At 42.3% G+C, this 19,778-nt stretch overlaps 2 protein-coding genes across 2 annotated transcripts; both read left to right on the forward strand.

Moving 5' to 3' along the window:
• The first annotated feature begins 4,113 nt into the window (after positions 1-4,113).
• LOC115733946 (WAT1-related protein At5g07050-like) lies at positions 4,114-6,302 on the forward strand. The gene is made up of 7 exons (XM_030664552.2): positions 4,114-4,432; positions 4,557-4,619; positions 4,737-4,853; positions 4,950-5,199; positions 5,316-5,474; positions 5,566-5,717; positions 5,842-6,302. Exons 1-7 carry the CDS (start codon positions 4,227-4,229, stop codon positions 6,092-6,094), a joined length of 1,200 nt encoding a protein of 399 aa, XP_030520412.2. The 5' UTR covers positions 4,114-4,226; the 3' UTR covers positions 6,095-6,302.
• Positions 6,303-13,859: 7,557 nt separating this feature from the next.
• On the forward strand, positions 13,860-18,446 carry LOC115732026 (cytochrome P450 98A2). The gene is made up of 3 exons (XM_030662686.2): positions 13,860-14,404; positions 17,178-17,572; positions 17,670-18,446. Exons 1-3 carry the CDS (start codon positions 13,921-13,923, stop codon positions 18,312-18,314), a joined length of 1,524 nt encoding a protein of 507 aa, XP_030518546.2. The 5' UTR covers positions 13,860-13,920; the 3' UTR covers positions 18,315-18,446.
• The last annotated feature ends 1,332 nt before the right edge of the window (positions 18,447-19,778 follow it).

The following is a 19,778-nucleotide window of genomic DNA, read 5'->3' on the forward strand; positions in this document are numbered from 1 at the left end:
ACACAACATGTTCAGCCAAAATGTTCTCAAATTGCTGGAAGACTCTTGTCCTTTCATGCGAACATCTGGATGTTATAGTTGTAACCTTCTTCCGATATTAGCAGGTGATTTCAAATTGAATCTAATTCGTATTCCACATAGAATAACTCCATTGATTGATCGATTTACTATTTTTATGGTTTGTAAGCTTGTTTTCTATATATCTAGGTCTATCCAACATACTTTTTATTCACAACAAGTAAACAAGGCTTTCCACATGGAAAAGCACCAAGAAAGTCATAAACCTGTTATTGCATTGCTATCTATTCAATTCTAAACCTTTTAATTAGACCAATTTAGTCCTAAAACTTTTTGTTTGTGTCAATTTAGTTCATCCGGTTAATTTTTACCGAAAATCGCTGACACGATCGATAGCCGTCCTATGTGGCACGACCTACGCTGCCATGGACAAATTTTATAATTTTTTTCTTTTTTTTTTTTTCGCTAGTGAGGGCTAGTAGTAGGCTACAAGTTGGCGGCCCTCATCCGCGGCTAGCAATGGGCAAGGAAGGAATGCAATCCTCTTTGGCCAAAATGAAAAAAAAAAAACAAAAAGAAAAAAAAAAATCATAAAAAAGCTAAAAGATTATAAAATTTGTCCATGTCGGTGTCAATCATGCCACGTAGGACAGCCGGTACAATTGGCGTCCATGTCAGCCGTTTCCGGCCAAAATCAGCCCGATGAACTTAATTGCACAAATGCAAAAATGTTTAAGACTAAATCGGTCTAATTAAAAGTTTATAACTGAATTGATACCAAAGTAATAAGTTTGGTACTTTTCCCTGTTTTTCATATTCCACCCTGATAGACAAGGCAAAAGGATGGCTAGGAGCAAGCTCATGTCACGACATAAAACAAAAAGGAAGCGACACGGACATGGTGAATCTAGAAGCACATATTGATGTCATCCTCATCTAGGCATATTGCCGGATGCTTCGTCGCCAGATTCTTAATACACCAGAAAAATGGTGTAGAGAAGTTTGTGTAGATAAACCATTCGATTACCTACCGGAACGCATCGTCGCATTTGGAGGATATAAAACGGGTCGGGGACGTGATGATCGCCTTTGTTCTTTTGGGTTACGTGATCGTGGGCCACTCCCATTAGTCGGGTCGGATCTTGGAAGTGCACCATATATTCTCCATCTTTACAACAATTTTTCATATCTGCATAAAGAGGCTATGACAAAATGAAGAGGATAAAGAATATAAGTTGGCAAATGGCATCGAATAATTCGTAATGCCTCCCTAGATGGGCTCGAATACTACAGAACAAGTGCCCTAAACCATAGCCATGTGATTCAAACATGGTATGAGAATCCGAGTTAGGGTTTGTGTTGTAGCTCAACTGCTCCTATAGCTTGAGGAATAGATTGGTTTTACGTCGAATTTTCGAAGTTCGACAAGGGCGAGCCGACTTAATTCTAGTTGGTGTTGATGGCTCGATTTGACACTTTCCGACCAAAATGTATTTGCAAATATAGAGAGAAGCAAACTAAAACATAAATAAGCAAGAGCAAATATAAGCTGTGAATTTCGCCAATAAAGTCGCACTTAAGTCGAGAAGGCTAAAAGTTGTTTCGTCCCGTGGCAAAAGCCTAAATATTCCTCCATCACTCCTTTGCTATGACATGCGATACTCGATCAGCTTCGTCTCATCACATTGTGCGAAACATGGCCTAGCTAGTCACAATGGCTTATAAAATAAGCAAATTGATTTCCTTCTAGAAATACATGAATTTTTTTAAATTCTTTCCTCATTCTCTCACGAAAGCGCTTGCGTTAAAGGGAAGACAAATGCAAAAATAATCGAAAAGAAGGAGGGACACTAACCACAATAGCCGACACAAAATAATATCGCACTCATACGTCGTTTTATTTTTTTTATTTTGGACAGGCAATGTAACAACGTACGTTCGATGTAAATGTGAGCACCAAGAAAATCTTATTACTACTTCAAATATCACTTATGTCAACACTTCTAATTTATTAGACATCCAATTCTTTTTCTGATAGCATCATTATATGCCCAGCTTGGTACATTCCTCCATTTTTGTCGCTTGAAAGTTATTTGGATTTATCCCCATTAAGCTACAAAGAGAATCAATTCTCATAGAGGGAATACACACCTTGGAACCTCCAGGTCTAATATTACCCAACGTGCTGTCTACAAGTAAAGGAACATCTTTGATTTCCTTTCCAATTTTCCCACCCAAAAAGGACATGCGAATAATTAAAAGGTAAGTGCAAAACGAAATGAAAAAGCTCTTATTACTGCACGATGCTTGATCGATTATAAGAACTGGGGTTTCTCATGGAGTCAGATGCTGCTAATTGATGACAAGCCTGAGATGCTTAGCATGCTAGCTAGTTAAGATAAGCTATCTTCCAGTTCAAGTGACAATGTTCTAGGATTTGTTAGGTTACCTGGAATTTATCTGAAAAGTCGTAAATCTATTGTGTGGTAGCCAATTCAATCCTAAACCTTACAATTATGTAAATTTATTCCTAAACTTTTTTGACGACTTGTCAATTTAATCTTAATTTTTTTTTTTTACAAGTTGTCAATGTAGTCCTTCCTGTCAAATATCTCAATAATTGATTCACTATTGGATTGGCAAATTTTCGAAAGGTTTGGATTTAAGATGATATAATTGAAAGGTTTTGGAAAAAATTGACATGTTGTTAAAAGGTGTACAACTAAGTAGGCACAATTGAAAGGTTTAAGACTAAATTGACCATTATGCAACGAGTTTAAGACTTTTTAGACAATTATCCTTTACTTAGCAAATGAGGACGTTTGCTGATTGGAACCAGTGCAAGAACTTGATCTCGGCTTCAAAAGAATGAAGTCTCTCATTGATTGTGGCGGCCATCAGCTATAGCTGCTTTGAGATTATATTAGCTTGAAAGTTCTTGCTCGATACTTCAAAACGAGAGATCACACATCAATTTTCAGACTTTTGGCTTATGGAGCCCTTGTAATAACCTATCAGCACCATGATTTGGTTGAGTTCAGGCTTCTGGCTTATGGAGGTGGCTCGGACCCGAAATCGTTTGTGGGATTTGAACAGGTGACCTTCGAATCCTGTCCCAATCAATCTCGTTCCCTTGGTACATAAGCGGAGCTAATGACTCCTAAATGTTTTAGAAAGATACATGTGATGCATCAGACCGCCGCGTAGGGGGATGTGAGTGGGCCACCGCCACCAAATTATATGACTCCTCTCCTCTTCTTGCATCAGCAAGCACCACCATGCCCTCTTTCTTTCATTTCCTTCACACAAAAATAATAATAAATAAATAAATAAAAATTGTTGGTTTTCATCACCACCTCATATAAGCAAAAAAAAAACCCACTAGGTTAAACCCTAGCTAGTGCATCCCACATCACTCTCTCTACATTTAATACTAAGGCTCCATTTATTTTTTTTTAGGTAGGAATAAAAGTTTTAGTTATGTCATAAACTGGACTTAGCCAGCGGAACCCAAAACAGGAGCGTCTTTGAGCATCAAGAGAAGCCATAAATCTGAACTAAGCCTCCGTTTATTTCATGAAAAATGAATGAGTTGGAAAACGTTTTTCTAAAAATGATCGCTTGTGTCGCTCGTAAAAACGAATGAATATAAATTTCATTCATCGTCCACGAAATGTTGAGACATAAATTGTTGTCCTTGATCAAAACATTATTTGCTAATTATTTCAAGCGATATAAACCATCATTTTGAGGGGAATATTTTTCACTAGACTCTTTTTTCATAAAACGAACGGAGCCTAAATTGAATTTAGGCCATTAAATTGATGAGTTTCACGGAAAGCCTTTCAGGTTTAATTATTCGGATTCAATTTAATACATATAACATAGTCACTAGGTGATTATCTCTCTCTCTCTCTCTCTCTCGAAAGAATATTCAAAAAGAGATGCAACGAGACGATCACACGTGCGAGGCCAAGAATCTCTCGCACGTACCACCCCTACGAAGTGTACTGTAGTGGATAAAGAAGAGAGGAGAAACAACCCCAAAGGCCTATAAATACCGTTCCACCAATTCGTACTTAGGAGACAACACACAAACTCCTCTTTCCAAGTGTTTCTTCCTCTGCATCCTCTCACCATCCGCCTTCTTCCTCTTTCACCTTCTCTTCTGTTCTAAGTTACTCCAAGCAACCCCACAGGGGAAAAATATGGAGGGAAAAGCAGGAAGTTGGGGCGACTTCATGCGGAGGGCGAGGCCATACATTGCCATGGTGTCGCTGCAGTTCGGGTACGCCGGCATGAACATCATCACCAAGGTCTCCCTCAACCGCGGCATGAGCCACTACGTCCTAGTCGTCTACCGCCACGCCTTCGCCACCGCTGTCATCGCCCCCTTCGCCCTCATCCTCGAGAGGTACTTCTTACATATAAATGTAATGAGCGGCAGAGCAATCAATCCCTACTTCTGTTAGCTGCGTATGAGAGAGATCCGAGGAACGAAGAGCACGCGGGGTTAACTAATCTAGTATGCTTTGCAGGAAGGTGAGGCCAAAGATGACATTCGCCGTGTTCATGCAAATCTTTGTGCTCGGCCTTCTCGGGTATGTACTAATGGAAAAACACTGCAGCTATTATCTTCTCGAACCCGCTTCAAGAAACCATTCCATCTATGGTGAATTCTTATGCTGTGTTTTCTCTTCTTTTTCCTTGGTGCTCAGGCCGGTGATCGATCAGAACCTTTACTACGCGGGTCTGAAGTTCACGTCCCCGACCTTCTCTTGTGCCATGAGCAACATGCTCCCCGCAATGACTTTCGTCATGGCGGTTCTCTCTAGGTACTGCATCACAAATGGATATGCTAAGCACTGTATCATAGACTTTATCCTTTCTTGAGCATCCGATGACATGCTTATACTCCGACGGTGCAACAGGATGGAAAAGGTGGATATGAAGAAAGTGAGGTGCGTGGCGAAGGTGGTGGGGACGGTAGTGACGGTGGGCGGCGCCATGCTGATGACGCTGTACAAGGGAAATGTCCTCAACTTCCCGTGGTCCGCACATGCCCACGGCCACGCTGCAAACGGCTCCGAGGTGCCGGAACCCACCGACAAGGACTGGGCCAAGGGCTCCATCTTCCTCATCATCGCCACCCTCGCTTGGGCCTCTTTCTTCATCCTCCAGGTAACTTAACAGAATACACAAATCCTTACATGCAGCTAATCACTTGTGTGTTCGTTTTAATTAATTTCAACTTATGAACACGATGCGGATTCATTCAAAAACATTTGAAATTACAGGCAGTGACCTTGAAGAGATACGCAGCACATCTCTCCCTGACGGCCTTGGTGGTGTTCATGGGCACGCTTCAGTCCATTGCCGTGACGTTTGTGATGGAGCACAGGGCTAACGTTTGGTCCATCGGCTGGGACATGAACCTTCTCGCCGCTGCCTATGCTGTAAGGGAAATTTCATTTGAAAAAGAGAGATCAAACAGCACAACTTTCGTCTGTATCATGATGACCAATATCGTTTTCCCACGTCGAACAGGGGATAGTGTCGTCGAGCATTGCATACTACGTTCAAGGGCTGGTCATGAAGAAACGAGGCCCGGTCTTCGTCACCGCCTTCAGCCCCCTGATGATGATTATCGTGGCCATCATGGGTTCCTTCATCCTCGCCGAGAAAATCTACCTCGGCGGGTAAATTCCTCTGCTCGCCCTTACAAATGCCTTTCGCTTAATATCGTCCCCATCAAACGGGGCACCATGATTGAATGCCTTCTCTGGGCTCCGTTTAATATGTAGCATTCGATACGTGGTGCAGGGTTCTCGGTGCTGTCCTGATAGTAGCCGGGCTCTACTCGGTGTTGTGGGGCAAGCACAAGGAGTTACAGGAGAAGGAGGCAGAGGAGATCCCTGAGCCGGTCAAAGACCATCAGAACGGCCACACGCATGACCTTGAAGCTGCTCATAACAACGGCCTCGAGTTGCCGAATCACGACTTCTCGGTCGTGACCGTGACCGGCCCGATCATTCAGCCTCCCATGGTCGCCGTGGAGGCCCCGAGGCCCAACTGATCTGCCGCAACTTAACATCGAGAGAAAACTGAAGAGTTTAGTAATGAAATGAGAATAAGAGGGGGGAAGAGAGGGAGGGGCTTTTTGAATTTTTCTTCTTCTTCTTTTGTTTTTTTTTTTTTTTTTGGTGTTTTTCATTTTTTTGAGATTACTGACGACGACGGCCCTTTGGTGCCCTGTAACACTATGATGAACACGAAAAAAATTTGAGAATGCAAACTCCATTTTGTTTAATTTCTTTTTTTTTTCCTTTTGTTTGGTCGAATGTTTTGTCTTTTTGTTGAGATGAATGATTTTGCATTGGACTATGTATTTTGTCGCAATGGATAATTTCCAGGAATCTCCACGGCACACGTGTCGGAATTCTGACGTGTGATGCAGATTCCACCCCAGAGCCTAGTGACTTGCATATAGATTCCCATTAGAAACCCTTGGCTGGGCCACCTCGTGATCGAATCTTTTATTTGATCCAGCATCTCATTTTCTTATTTGATGCTATCTATGCTTCTACAATTTAAAAAGGAATAAAAGAATGAAGTCCCTTACATTCCAACTAACGATAGGATTCAAAGTCATGTCTCACGAAAACTAGGGCAAACGAATTGTTCTTGACCGTCGGGGTGAGTGCAATCGGACAAGATGTCGGAGAGATTTTTAACTCTAAAATCGGAGATCGCTCGTTCGAATCTCATCAATTGGGTGCAAACTACTCTAAGTTAGATCCACATGCACAAACTTAAGGCCTAAACCTACTCGACTCATGGAACTTGTAACGCGTTTCATCGAACCTTCGGGCAATCGGGTCTCCTCGGTCATAACCTTGAACCATTATCAGAATAAATATGAAAAAGAAAGAAGTCATTGTTAGGGACACGGCCACCTCTTTCTTTTTGGCAAATTCGTATATCCCCATCGCCTTTGCGCACGACTCATCTGCCTTTATTGGGTCGATGAACATTAACCGTAATCCCTCCGCCTATGAACATCTACTACCTCGTGTGTAAAATGGACGACCGGTCGCATTCGATCGGGTGGAATGGGGGTGTTGAAGTTTCATGCAAGGAAGGGCGATTTCTACTTATGTTCTTGAAAGTATTTGTTCATGCATTTGGAAACACAAACTGCTTAGTTGGATTACGGTTTATCTTGCCTCTGCCAACAAGTAAATATCTATATGTGTGGGGGGAGCGCGTTCGTGTCCACTCGTCTCAGTTTTGGTAGTATTCCACAATGAAGTAGAGAAGACAACAACGTACAGTTTCAACTTAGTTGTCACATCCTGTGCGTTGCATGGAACAAGATTTACGCTCTTCGTTCAAGTGCCCCGAAAATATTTGTGCAACAAATCATTGCTACAAATATGGCATTCTTCTTTTAATGAAGATTACTTTTGCTGAGTAAAAGCTATAGCTAAACAGGGCCATCACTCCTTGTTAGTCCTTGATCGCGAAGTCTCCACTTTATATGATGAACTCTTTGTATTACGTGCATTTATCACGACACCAATTATTTTTAACATCATTACGCGTAATTAGGTTGTGCTAGAAGTCAGCTTTTGGTTAACTTGTGCCGTTTCTTCCTATCAAAACTCCTGTATTTTTCCTAATCAACTCCTTGAACTTGCATATAACTTTTTTCATACATCGAATCCTTCTAATTTTAAATGTAGTTAGCTCAAACTAACGTGGTTATTGGAGCAGGTAATAATTACGAAGGAAAAGTATCAAAACAATCTTAAACCTATTGTATTTGTGTCAATTCAGTCATAAATCTTTTAATTGTGCCAATTTAGTCATAAACATTTTGCATTTGTGCCAATTGAGTCCAAAATCTGATCAATTTTGGTTGAAAATAGATAATGTGGATGCAAGTCATCTTATGTGACATAACCAGCGCTAACGTTGATATTTTTTTAATATTTTTTAAAATTTAAATTTTTAGTTATTTCTTTCTTTCCTTTTGGCTGGCGAGGGCCTTCGTTGCCTTTGCTAGTAGCCAGCAAGGGTCGCAAACCAAAATTAAAGAAAAAAATAATAAAAAAAGTAAAAATTCAAATTTTTAAAAATAAAATATGTCCACGTTGGTGTCGACGGACAATGTCCAAGTCATCTATTTTCAGTAAAAATTGGCCAAATTGACTCAATTGGCACAAATGCTAAAGGTTTAAGACTGAATTAGCATCAATACAATAGTTTTAGGACTTTTTTGGCACTTTTTTTCAATTACGACATAGAAAGCTTGAGTGATCGCCGGTGATGAGATTTTATTGCTCAAGTTCTTGTTGTGGGCTTCATCTTTTGAGTTTGTAGTCCCACAAGTTAGATGACGGTCCACAGTGTATAAATATTTTGCGAACCATACTCTCGTCCATAGTACGGACATGTCAGCAACAATTAGCTCGACTTTCAATTAAAAGTTGAAAAACTACAGGAAAGAGTGTGCAAGTTCTAGGACCAATAAGTTGACATGTGGACAATGGAAAGAAGTGAAGAATAACTGTTTCATCACTGCACATCATAGTTAATATGAGCAGCCTAATCTAATCTGTTCCTTTCATCCGTCATTTGCGGACACAAATTGACAAGGCCCAGAGAGCAAAAACTGGTGATCGCGCTGCTACTGGCCATCACCATCCATGGAGATTAAAAATAATAACAATCATGGCAATCTTGACTATCTAATTCGCAATTATTTGAACACCACCACCCCCTCCAAAAGAATTGATCTCCACATGCAAGAGAGCAACACGTTCAGTGACGCCGAGAACAACGAAAGATATTAGTGCTTAACAAGTAACAATGGCCACCCATCTAGCCAAGTTCGACGTCGATCGCACCATCCCCACCGCACATGCTGAACTCTTGTGAGCCTCACCGATCATGTAACTTCCACAAACGTTGGTCGGGACTGTGGCCGATCGTGATCGCCGCCACTGTACATCGGTAAGCTGATAAGGACTTCAGAGGAATACTGGTATAAGATGCCTCTGGAAGAGCGAGTAATGCTTAATCTGCATGGAAATCACTAGGAAGTTTCGGACAAGAGATCATGCGTCTCCGATTCTCCACATAGATTTTTGCTTCCTCCCATATCTGCCTCGTTGTCTCTGCTTAAGCACTAGGTAAATATCCTCTTGTCCAGTTGCCAGGAGACGCTCGACCAAATCCAACCCAATAATATTGTTTAACACCCCCACTAATGTCCTCATAATACAGTCTTTCCACGTACTTAAATTACTCCCATTATTGTCATAATGGGCGTCGTCAGTTGTTCACTTGCGGTAGACTTTTGTTGTCCCTAGATAGATCACTGAAGCAAATCCACACTTCGCAACACCACCAGAAAATGAGGAGAATCCAAGATGTTGCTAGGAAAAAATCGGACCATGATATCTGACGGCTTTGCTCGACTCTCTTAATTAAGGCCTCATCTAACGTAAGCTGATCATTAGCTGCTTTATAAAATGAATCTCAGATCTCTAAATCTCCAGTTAGGTTCGGCAAACAGCAGGTTGTCGAACCAAACGAAGCAAGACGGTGGTTCATATATATATATATATATATAGAGAGAGAGAGAGAGAGAGAGAGAGAGAGAGAGAGAGGTGTATAATCTGTCAAGTATGGTGACCTAGGGTTGAACCTTATCCATGCATGATGTCATGAGAAAACAAAAATGAAATGATGGTTCGGACACCATTGTTGAATTTTGACCACCTGAACAGTGGCCAACACATTTAAATTCTTTTGTTTTCCTTTTGATCTCTATCTCTCTCCATCTAAACGGCATCAAAATGTACTAGATTGAGAAAGAGATGATGTGGTCGAATGTGGATCGGACATAGTGTATCTCGAGCATGGTGTCGCTATGCTAAAACACGCTAGCTCCGTGACAGATCATACGGTGTTAATTTGATTTGCCCATACCACGTGTAACTATGGAAGAGGTGTTACAGTGTTTTTGCAAGGTGTTGCACGAGAGAGATTTTGGGATTTGGTTGAGTGTATGTGTCCTTCATGCTTAAGACGGTTTTTTTTTTTTTCTTCTCAGTCATGAGCCTCTAGGATCTCACTTCCACCTTCTTAAGACTTGTTCACCAAGATCTATACCTGTTTCCCAAGCTTTGGATGTACTCTCCAGGATCTCAATTTCACATTCTAAGACTTGTCACCAATGTTTTGGACGAACCTACACTAATCCGTCGACACCATGTGTCTAACCATAATTGCATCACAACTCTTAAATGTTAAGGATAACATTTGACAAGAAATTTGAACGGGTTTGGTCCGAAAGCGTCATTAGCGCTTCTGCTGCATCGTATATCAAACGCCTATGCCACGTACATGACAACCGTTCCTGCGATGGGTCTTCCAGCCACTTGTGCCGCCCTTATACCAACTACTTTGTGCCCCACGTATGTCATACCAATCTTCGTTTCCCCTCTTTGATACCAGCCATCCATGCCAGGCATATCAAACTTTGGCACTCTTGCACCTATCAATCCTCCCTGTTGGCCAAACTCATGCCAATCGAAGTCTGGTCGACATAAACCAAAACAGGTGTACAATCAACTTGGGCTGCACTACCAATTTGAACATTCGGGCTTAGCCCTTCAGTGGGCTTACTCTGCTGAAAAGGTTGGGCCTGGCAACTAGTATTCTTCTGTGCTACATCGCAAGGGATTGAGGCTCCTGGAGAGCCCAACTACTTCACATAGATTATGAAGAAGACTACATCTAATGTTCATCAGGTTAGGGCTAATCTTCGAAAGCTTGACTTATTCGATTAGGTTTCCAAGTTCGAAAGTTGACGTTCAAAAAAAAAAAAGAAGGAAAACAAGAGGTCCTAGAAACGATGGACTTTGGAAATCAATCAAAACTTAACGTAACATCTAAAAGATCCAACAGAGTCGCGAGCCTAAGTTTTTCGGTGTTGTGACTATTCATTCTGCCTAATTGTCCGGTCCTTTCGATGAACAGAAGATGTCTACCTAAGAAGGATGGTTTGTTCTAACTATAAAGTTGACGAGGACACACATGATTTCTCGGTCGAACACCAACACTGATACCCAAGTAGAGAGGGTTGAAGACCGATGCGAACCGAATGATTAGAAGAATCATGAGTGTCGAACCGGACCGACTCGAAAATCTCGATTTTGTCGCCTTTATTCAGTTTGGTTTATATCTAAAACATTCTTCGAGACAGAGAAATTTCTTCTGCTTGCACTTGGACTGTACCCTTTTCTTCCCTCTTGGTACGTGCGGGGCTTATTATTACATGAGACAATGAAGCATATTTCTTCAATCAAAATGGTCGAACGGCCAAAAAAAAGAGCAAAGATTGGAAACTATTGTCTAGCGAAAGAAAACGCCTCTCCGATTTATTGGCACATCGATTGGGCCAAGGAAATGCAATTATAATTTTCATCTAAAATGGGTGGGTGGACCGTCCATCCCTTAATCGAAAGTCAAATATTTATCTAGATGGGGTCAATCGAGAATCAGGTCGCTCACAACCTTACTGCCAATGTTCCTCAAGGTAAGACTCCACTTGTGTAATCTAACATTCTCTAATTATATCCAATCCGTATATTTGGATCCAATTTAACTCTCACGCAAACACCGGCACAACCAAAAAGGGTAAACGAATTGCCACGCAAAGATGATGACATCCGGCTCTTTCTTGAGCTAAGAGACCCACGTCATCCAACAATTCTTATAAAAGTGAATCGACACAAAACGAGAGTGGCTAATGATTTTCCCTTCCGCCAACGTGGCACCCAAGTGGTGAGAATTCCAACAAACGTTCCTAGAAAAACAAAAATCGAAAGATGAGAACAAGTCAGAACCTTGAAGTTGGATTTGGTCACCTAGTCGACATCAAAAGTTGGTGAGTTTGGTCCTAAAAAGAAAAACCAAAATTTAGAGAAGAAGGGTCTCAATGAGTTTGGTCACCCAAAGATAAGAGAGGAGGAAAGCGTCGCCTTGTGGTTGGAATGACTTGGCAGACATAAATAATAATAACAATAATGATTAATTATTATTATTATTATTATTCATAAGAAAAAGAAAAAGAAAAAGAAATTTCTCTATCTCACCAACCCCCCCGGCTTTACCAACCCCCCATGATGGGTCCTACCGACCCACCATCGCCGGCCCCACTTCACACGCCACCAAGTCTTCACCCACCTTCGCATGCCCACCATCTTTCCCTGTTCGATCCACCACCATTTGATCACCCGAAGTCCCTTTTTTATTTTTTATTTTTTTAAATTCTAAGGGAAAAAAAAAACGTCACAAATTCCAATTTTAAAAATCTTTATTGACGATCGGGTTCTTGGTCAGATCTTTCTTTAAAACAAAAATATATCCTTATTTGAGAAAATGAAAGTACTTGAGATAGTTATGTGAAATTTTTCTTAAAATCCTCATTCATAAACCGTAAATTCGTCCTTGAAAAATGAAATTTTGACACCTTTGCGAAATTTGACATTAGGTGGGAAACCCGCCTTTGTCCCAAAACCGACAACGACATGAAATTAACACATGTGCAACGTTTATAGGACAACCTTAATGATCGATGATTGGACTTTAAGTCCGGGTCCAACCTAAACCCACCGGCAAACTAAGTTCCCCTCATGCTTGTGTGCATTTGCCCACGGGAATGAATTGGAGTCACCCCACAGTTTCCCTCAATACATGGATGAAGTACGCATTACTCGTGCTACGAATATGTATTCGTACACGACACGTAATTAAAGCAAGGCGATATACGGAGGCTAATGGAAATTTAATTAGTTCGTGAACATTCCTCAGAGTCCCTTTATTATTGTTACTATTATTATTCCGATTGTTTTCTGCCATTGCCGTATGCGAAAGATTAAGAGTACAAAAGCAGTCTCACCAACCTTCGCCTCCAGTTGCACTTTACCCAGAAAGTGGCTCACCCACCAACCACCTCCTCACGAAAGCCCACCGGAATTTAAATTTCTGGGATGATGGCGCAAATGGACCCTCAAAATTTTGGTCGCCATGCCGTCTTAAATTTTTAATTTGTGCAATGCGATTTCTGAAATTTGACCCAACATGCAATATCGTCCCTAGAAGTTCGATGAGATCCCTAAATTGTATAATAATATTGTGATTTTTATTGATCACATTACACATTGGATTAAAGTGCAAAGACAACATTGCACATTAAACTTAAATTGGATGATCTTGTGTCTGTTTTTCCATATTTATCTTCTTTTTATGGCCCCACATTCTTTGGGTACAAAGCCACGCGCCGCCGTGGATGGTGGCGCATGTCGTGGGTCATGTCCATTCCAAGCGAGAGTTTCCACTAGAAGATTAATAGAACTAATTTAGCCCCGAATGCCAGGGATTATTCACTCCTCCTTAAGATAAGAAGTAGGTGAGAGTTGTGAACATTGATTAGTGCCACATGAGTGCAACAAGAAGAAGCAATTAGTCTTTTATGGCCAGAAAGGTAAAATGTAATTATATGATCGAAGAATGCATTTCTTTTAAATAATAATGATGATGATAATTTTGCACCAAGACCCCGTTGAGAGAACATGCATATCCAATACCTTTTTTTATCTTCTTTAAAAAAAATAGTTGAATTATAGCAAGTGACGTCACATTCTCTCAATATTAAAAGTGATTTGGGCCAATCATGATTAAGGCAAAGAAAGGAAATTAAGGGCATATACATATCCATTTCACCAACTCCCCTCTCGCGTAGTTTAGACATCCTGATTCATATATTATCAACCTTCATCCTAAATCCCAACCCATCTCTCTTCTGCCTCCACCCAAACATCACCAATGGCTCTCCCGCTGATTCTCGTATCGATCCCCCTCCTCCTCCTCGCCCACCAGCTCTTCCAAAGGCTGCGGTTCAAGCTCCCGCCGGGGCCGCGGGCCTGGCCGGTCGTCGGCAACCTCTACGACATCAAGCCCGTACGGTTCCGCTGCTTCGCGGAGTGGTCCGGGGCCTACGGGCCGATCATATCGGTCTGGTTCGGGTCCACCCTGAACGTGGTCGTGTCGAGCTCGGCGCTGGCCAAGGAGGTGCTCAAGGAGCATGACCAGCAGCTGGCGGACCGGCACCGGAGCCGGTCGGCCGCCAAGTTCAGCAGGGACGGCCAGGACCTCATATGGGCCGACTACGGGCCACACTACGTGAAGGTGAGGAAGGTGTGCACGCTGGAGCTCTTCTCCCCGAAGCGGCTCGAGGCCCTCCGCCCCATCCGGGAGGATGAGGTCACTGCCATGGTCGAGTCCATCTTCAAGGACTGCACCAACCCTGGTAACCTCTCCTCTTCCTTCTTATTTCAGCATTTTCAGCCATTTTCTGTTCCGCGTGCATCGATGGGAAGCCTGATCTACCAACTCGATTCGATTCGCCCGGCAATGCGAGAAACCGTGATCGGTATTTAAACAAGCGAACCACGTCCAAACGACAGTGGAAATCCGTCGCGTCGCGCTCTACAAAACGATTTTTACTAACGTTTCTTAATGGATTAGTGGTTGAGATTTAAGTTGTAGATCCGTTTTCGGATGCAACAGCAAAAGGAAAGGCTCTCGATTCAGCTTGCTCCATAAATTTATGGCAAAGTCTCGCTTGAAGCTGACTTCAATGCGGTAGGTCGTTGCTCTCAAAAGATAGGCTTGTGAAGGAGTCTTAGATCCTTTAGATGACGATGTCACGTAGTTGGAACCAATCAAACTAAGGAGTCTTAGATCCTTTAGATGACGATGTCACGTAGTTGAACCAATCAAACTCTTCTTTTCTTTTTGGCTGCATTTATTTCACCGAAAATTTAAGATTTAAAAAATATTTTGCTAAAAATGATCGTTTGTATCGCCTACGGATATAAATGAATGAAACTTTTTTTTTCATCGCCTAAGAAAATAGTCAGCCATACATTATTGTCGATAATAACATTTTCTATCGACCAACTTTTCTAAGTAATATAACCCATTATCTTTTGAAAAATTATTTTTCAAATCTTGGGTATTCCGCAAAATAAATGCACCTTTAAAAAAAGACGAATTTTCCCTGAGAGGCCATACCGGATGGCCTTTGAAATTTTTATAAGATTGCGTGAGAATTCACTCGTTATTGAAGTCGACGTTGGCCAATGTGAAAATGAAGTTTCTCCTACTGAAATAAAAGCTTAGCCTATAAATGAATAATAAACAGTATGACCTCTCTGGTCGTACAATATTAAAAGTCTAAGTATTCTGGTCAGCTAGATCTCTGACAAACTCGACCTCAACCGGGGTTGCTAGAAACGAGGATGATTTGATAGGGGTTACTTCCATTCATGTCACGTTTGAAGTTGTCCTGTCCACGTTGTTAACAAATATAAACGCGTTACGTACTCCCCAAAAAAAAAAAAAAAAAAAAAACCACGAAAATTTCATCACTTTTAAAGCAGGGTTTTTCACGTATTATGCAACAACCAATATATCTTAAGTACGAAATAATTTTTTTTCTCTTTATAAGCTGAGGTTAAACCTTGCCCGAGTTTGCTGATGATTGATTGGAAAAATAAAAAATGAAAAGATAGGTGTGGACCGTTATTTTATTTTAGGGGCCTTCTCATTGAATGTGAGTATTAAAGGGTTTGGTGGCCACCAACTGCCACCACCCTGGCATAATTGTGAAGAAACAAGGGGGAAGTAAATGGTCGCCAAGACATTGACTTTAGTGTTAGGGTTAAAAAGAAAACTTGATTTCTCCATTTCCCGGAAAATACCACAAAATCCAAGTACGCAATGAACGGTTCCCAATTTGATTTTTTGTTGTTCAATCATTGGAGCGGTCACTTTTTTTTTATTATTTATCCATAAATTATTCTAGTTAACGACGTACTTACCGGACTACCTCTCGTTAATTTCATTGCATTGTCGCCAAACCTAAAAGTCATATCAAGTATTTCAAACATCTTAGATTTAGGTTCAAGTTTGCATTTAGGAAATTTCTAAAAATTACACATATTATTCAATTTGGTCAGGTTAGTCCGGTTCCTCCTTGGAACCGGGAAACCGACCGACCTTAACCCATTTTGATTTTATAAAATTGGGAACCGATCCGGACGGTTTCCGGTTCGGTCGGTCTATCACACATAGCACTGGCAAATACCTTACTAACCTAATGCATCGGGGATGACGGGAATTGAGATTTCACGTGGTCCAAACGCGAAATTTGTTTTATGCGGTACGGGAAATCGAATGCTTGTACACACGAAAGTGCAATTTGGATCTACATTTCTGTACAGCCTAGGTCGGTCTTTCCAACTTCTCTTTTCGTGTTTGAATTTAAGACAGCTTGTCGCATTTATTGACGGTGAGCACTGAGCAGTCCCTTTTGAATCACCTAATCATTAAACTTGTAGGTGCAGAGACGAAAGGCCATCCCTTCCATTTATGATGCTGACTGTTTTAAACCGAAAAAGAACAACAATTATGACGTTGACAGTGGTGATAGTTATTATATACTTAATATCAATTTAATTCTAAATATTTTGACGATTGGTCAATTTAATTTGAAATCTTTTAATTGTGTTGATTCAATAATAAATAAATTGACAAATCATCAAAAAATTTAAAATTTAATTAGTACAATTAAAAAATTTAAGACTGAATTAGTATAATTAAAAGATTTATGACTGAATTAGCACATCTTTGTTTCTCCGTTTGAACCGTTTGAAGCGAGTCATGATGGGGATGTGTAGGACTCCCAACTGCCCTCCAAAGTTTGGATTGTGGGGCTAATTGACTTAGCCACATCAAGGGCCACGTTTATCCTGTTCTCATTTTCACCTGACATTTCCGGATCGTTTCATGGAGTTAAGATTGCTTGTGGATGGTGCCAATTTGTTTAGGATCTTCTTCAACATCATTAGTGCATTGAACTCTTTCTTCTTTGGAAATCTGGCTGCTTCCGCTTTGATTACCTAATTATGTTTGATCTGATGAACTATTCTGAGCTGGAATTAGCGGTCCTCGCTCGTAGCCCTAAATTTTGCGCGTGGTTTTGTTAAGAACGGCAACGATTTGCGATGCGGTTGCAGATAATGTAGGGAAGAGCCTGCCGGTGAAGAAGTACCTGGGGGTGGTCGCCTTCAACAACATAACGAGGTTAGCGTTCGGGAAGAGGTTCGTGAATGCCGAGGGCGTGATGGACGAGCAGGGCCTCGAGTTCAAGGCGATCGTGTCCAACGGGCTGAAGCTCGGCGCGTCCCTCGCCATGTCGGAGCACATCCCGTGGCTCCGCTGGATGTTCCCGCTGGAGGAGGAGGCCTTCGCCAAGCACGGCGCGAGGAGGGACCGCCTCACCCGGGCCATCATGGAGGAGCACACGATCGCCCGCCAGAAGAGCGGGGCCAAGCAGCACTTCGTCGACGCGCTGCTCACCCTCAAGGACAAATACGACCTCAGCGAAGACACCATCATAGGACTCCTCTGGGTAAAGTTTAACCACCGACTCGGACCCGTTTAGTCCTGCGAATTTTGGGAATTTCCTTCCCGTTGGAACTAAACTCCATAGTCCATACCACATGCAGGACATGATCACGGCAGGGATGGACACGACTGCTATTTCAGCGGAGTGGGCGATGGCCGAGCTGATCAAGAACCCGAGGGTTCAACAGAAGGCCCAAGAGGAGCTCGACCGTGTCGTCGGGTTCGAGCGCGTGATGACCGAGTCCGACTTCTCCAGCCTCCCTTACCTCCAGTCCGTCGCCAAGGAGGCGCTCCGGCTGCACCCTCCGACCCCGCTGATGCTCCCCCACCGTTCCAACACCCATGTCAAGATCGGCGGCTATGACATCCCCAAGGGGTCGAATGTCCATGTGAACGTGTGGGCCATCGCCCGCGACCCGGCTGTCTGGAAGAGCCCGCTCGAGTTCAGGCCCGAGCGGTTCCTCGAGGAAGACGTGGACATGAAGGGCCACGACTTCAGGCTGCTCCCGTTCGGCGCGGGCAGGCGCGTGTGCCCCGGGGCGCAGCTCGGGATCAACCTGGTCGCGTCCATGCTGGGCCACCTGTTGCACCACTTTGTCTGGACTCCGCCACAAGGGATGAAGCCGGAGGAGATCGACATGTCCGAGAACCCCGGGCTGGTCACGTACATGAGGACGCCTTTGCAGGCCGTGGCCACGCCTAGACTACCCTCGGAACTGTACAAACGCGTGCCGTATGAGATGTAATTTCCCCTCTAATTGTTTTAGATTTTCGGGATTTTTGAACTTTCTGATAATGTTGTAATTTGGAAGTTGCTATCGTCGTCGATTCATGAACCTGAAGATGGTTTGAATAACGCGATTTACGATCTTGGAAAAGCAAGAGCTGTGCGAGGAAATCGGATGCTCCGTCAAAAGGTGATCGTCATATGAATCAAAAGACTAGTTCATCCGATTGAAGAATATCACGGGAAGTCCGGCATAAACTTGACGGAGAATTACCCGCAAAACAGATGGCGAATGCCAAGTATGGCGTGATGAAACAGGACATTTAAGAGCTTGGCATCATGGAAAACTGATGAGCGCCTTCAAATAATATAAGTCCTAAGCAAAAGTATGACCGGCCCCGACGGTGTCGGTGAGATGATCAGATGATTGCCACAGTTAAATGGTTCCTAGCAAGTGGAGCCAACAATTCTGGCCGCCGCTGGCAAAGGTCCACGGCGGCATGCCGGAAATCAGCTCTTTTGAGTGTGAGAAAATGGTCTCTCTCTCTGAACTGGGAAAAAAAAAATCGCACAAGAGTTCCTACGTACTTACCATTTTAAAGTGTGGTTATTTAGAGGGGGTTATAGTCTTTAAATGGATTAAAATTGTTGGTAGGAGGGACATGTCTGTACTTAATAGCAGTCTGATCAGGACGTATATACTACGGATCAATTCTAAAATGTAAAGACAAAACACATGGTCTTCAAAGAGAAGTAAAAAACGACCATCCGAGCAGAAACTTCCAATAATCAAAGTAGTTTTTGACCCAAGGCACCATCACATCATTTAATCAAGCGCCGATTTTGTTGTCATCGCCGGTCACAGCAGAGGTGCTCGACCTTGCTGGTCCAACAGCTCACGGCCAAGGGCTCGTCGGTGACCCAAATGTCGATTTCTTCATTGTAGAACATAATTGTATGTGAGCGGAGAACTTCTCGCTAGTTTTGACTGTTCGGGATTGCGGAGTAGGAGTGAGTGAGCCGTGATTGAAAATTGTGTGTGAAGAAACCAAGCTGTATACAAGACATCTTTGTAGGTGGTCTCTCGTCTGATGCCTTAGCCAGCAAAATGTATGTACAAATTCGTGATTCAACGTTGGTCGTTCGACTAGTTTGAAAACAATTCTCGCCGGGATAGGGTCACCCTCGCCAGAGAAAACTAATGCTCTTCATCATAAAGTTTAAAACTTAACTTAAATTTTTCTTTATACAGGAGTCCAAATAGTAAAACATTGTAAAAGGATGTTCTCTTCCCTTTTTCTAAGTTTTTGTCTATCATAGATGGTAATTTCCTCTTTTAGGAGTTAGGACGAAGCTTCATTAGAAACAGTTGATAGATCAGATACACTAGAAGGAAGCAAAGCCATACAAACAAACTACATATGCAAGATCATAGAAAGTATTAACTTTATATGTACACAGTCACTGAATCGGTACTATTTTC

Source organism: Rhodamnia argentea, chromosome 10 (assembly GCF_020921035.1).
Source record: "Rhodamnia argentea isolate NSW1041297 chromosome 10, ASM2092103v1, whole genome shotgun sequence".
NCBI classification, from domain to species: domain Eukaryota; kingdom Viridiplantae; phylum Streptophyta; class Magnoliopsida; order Myrtales; family Myrtaceae; genus Rhodamnia; species Rhodamnia argentea.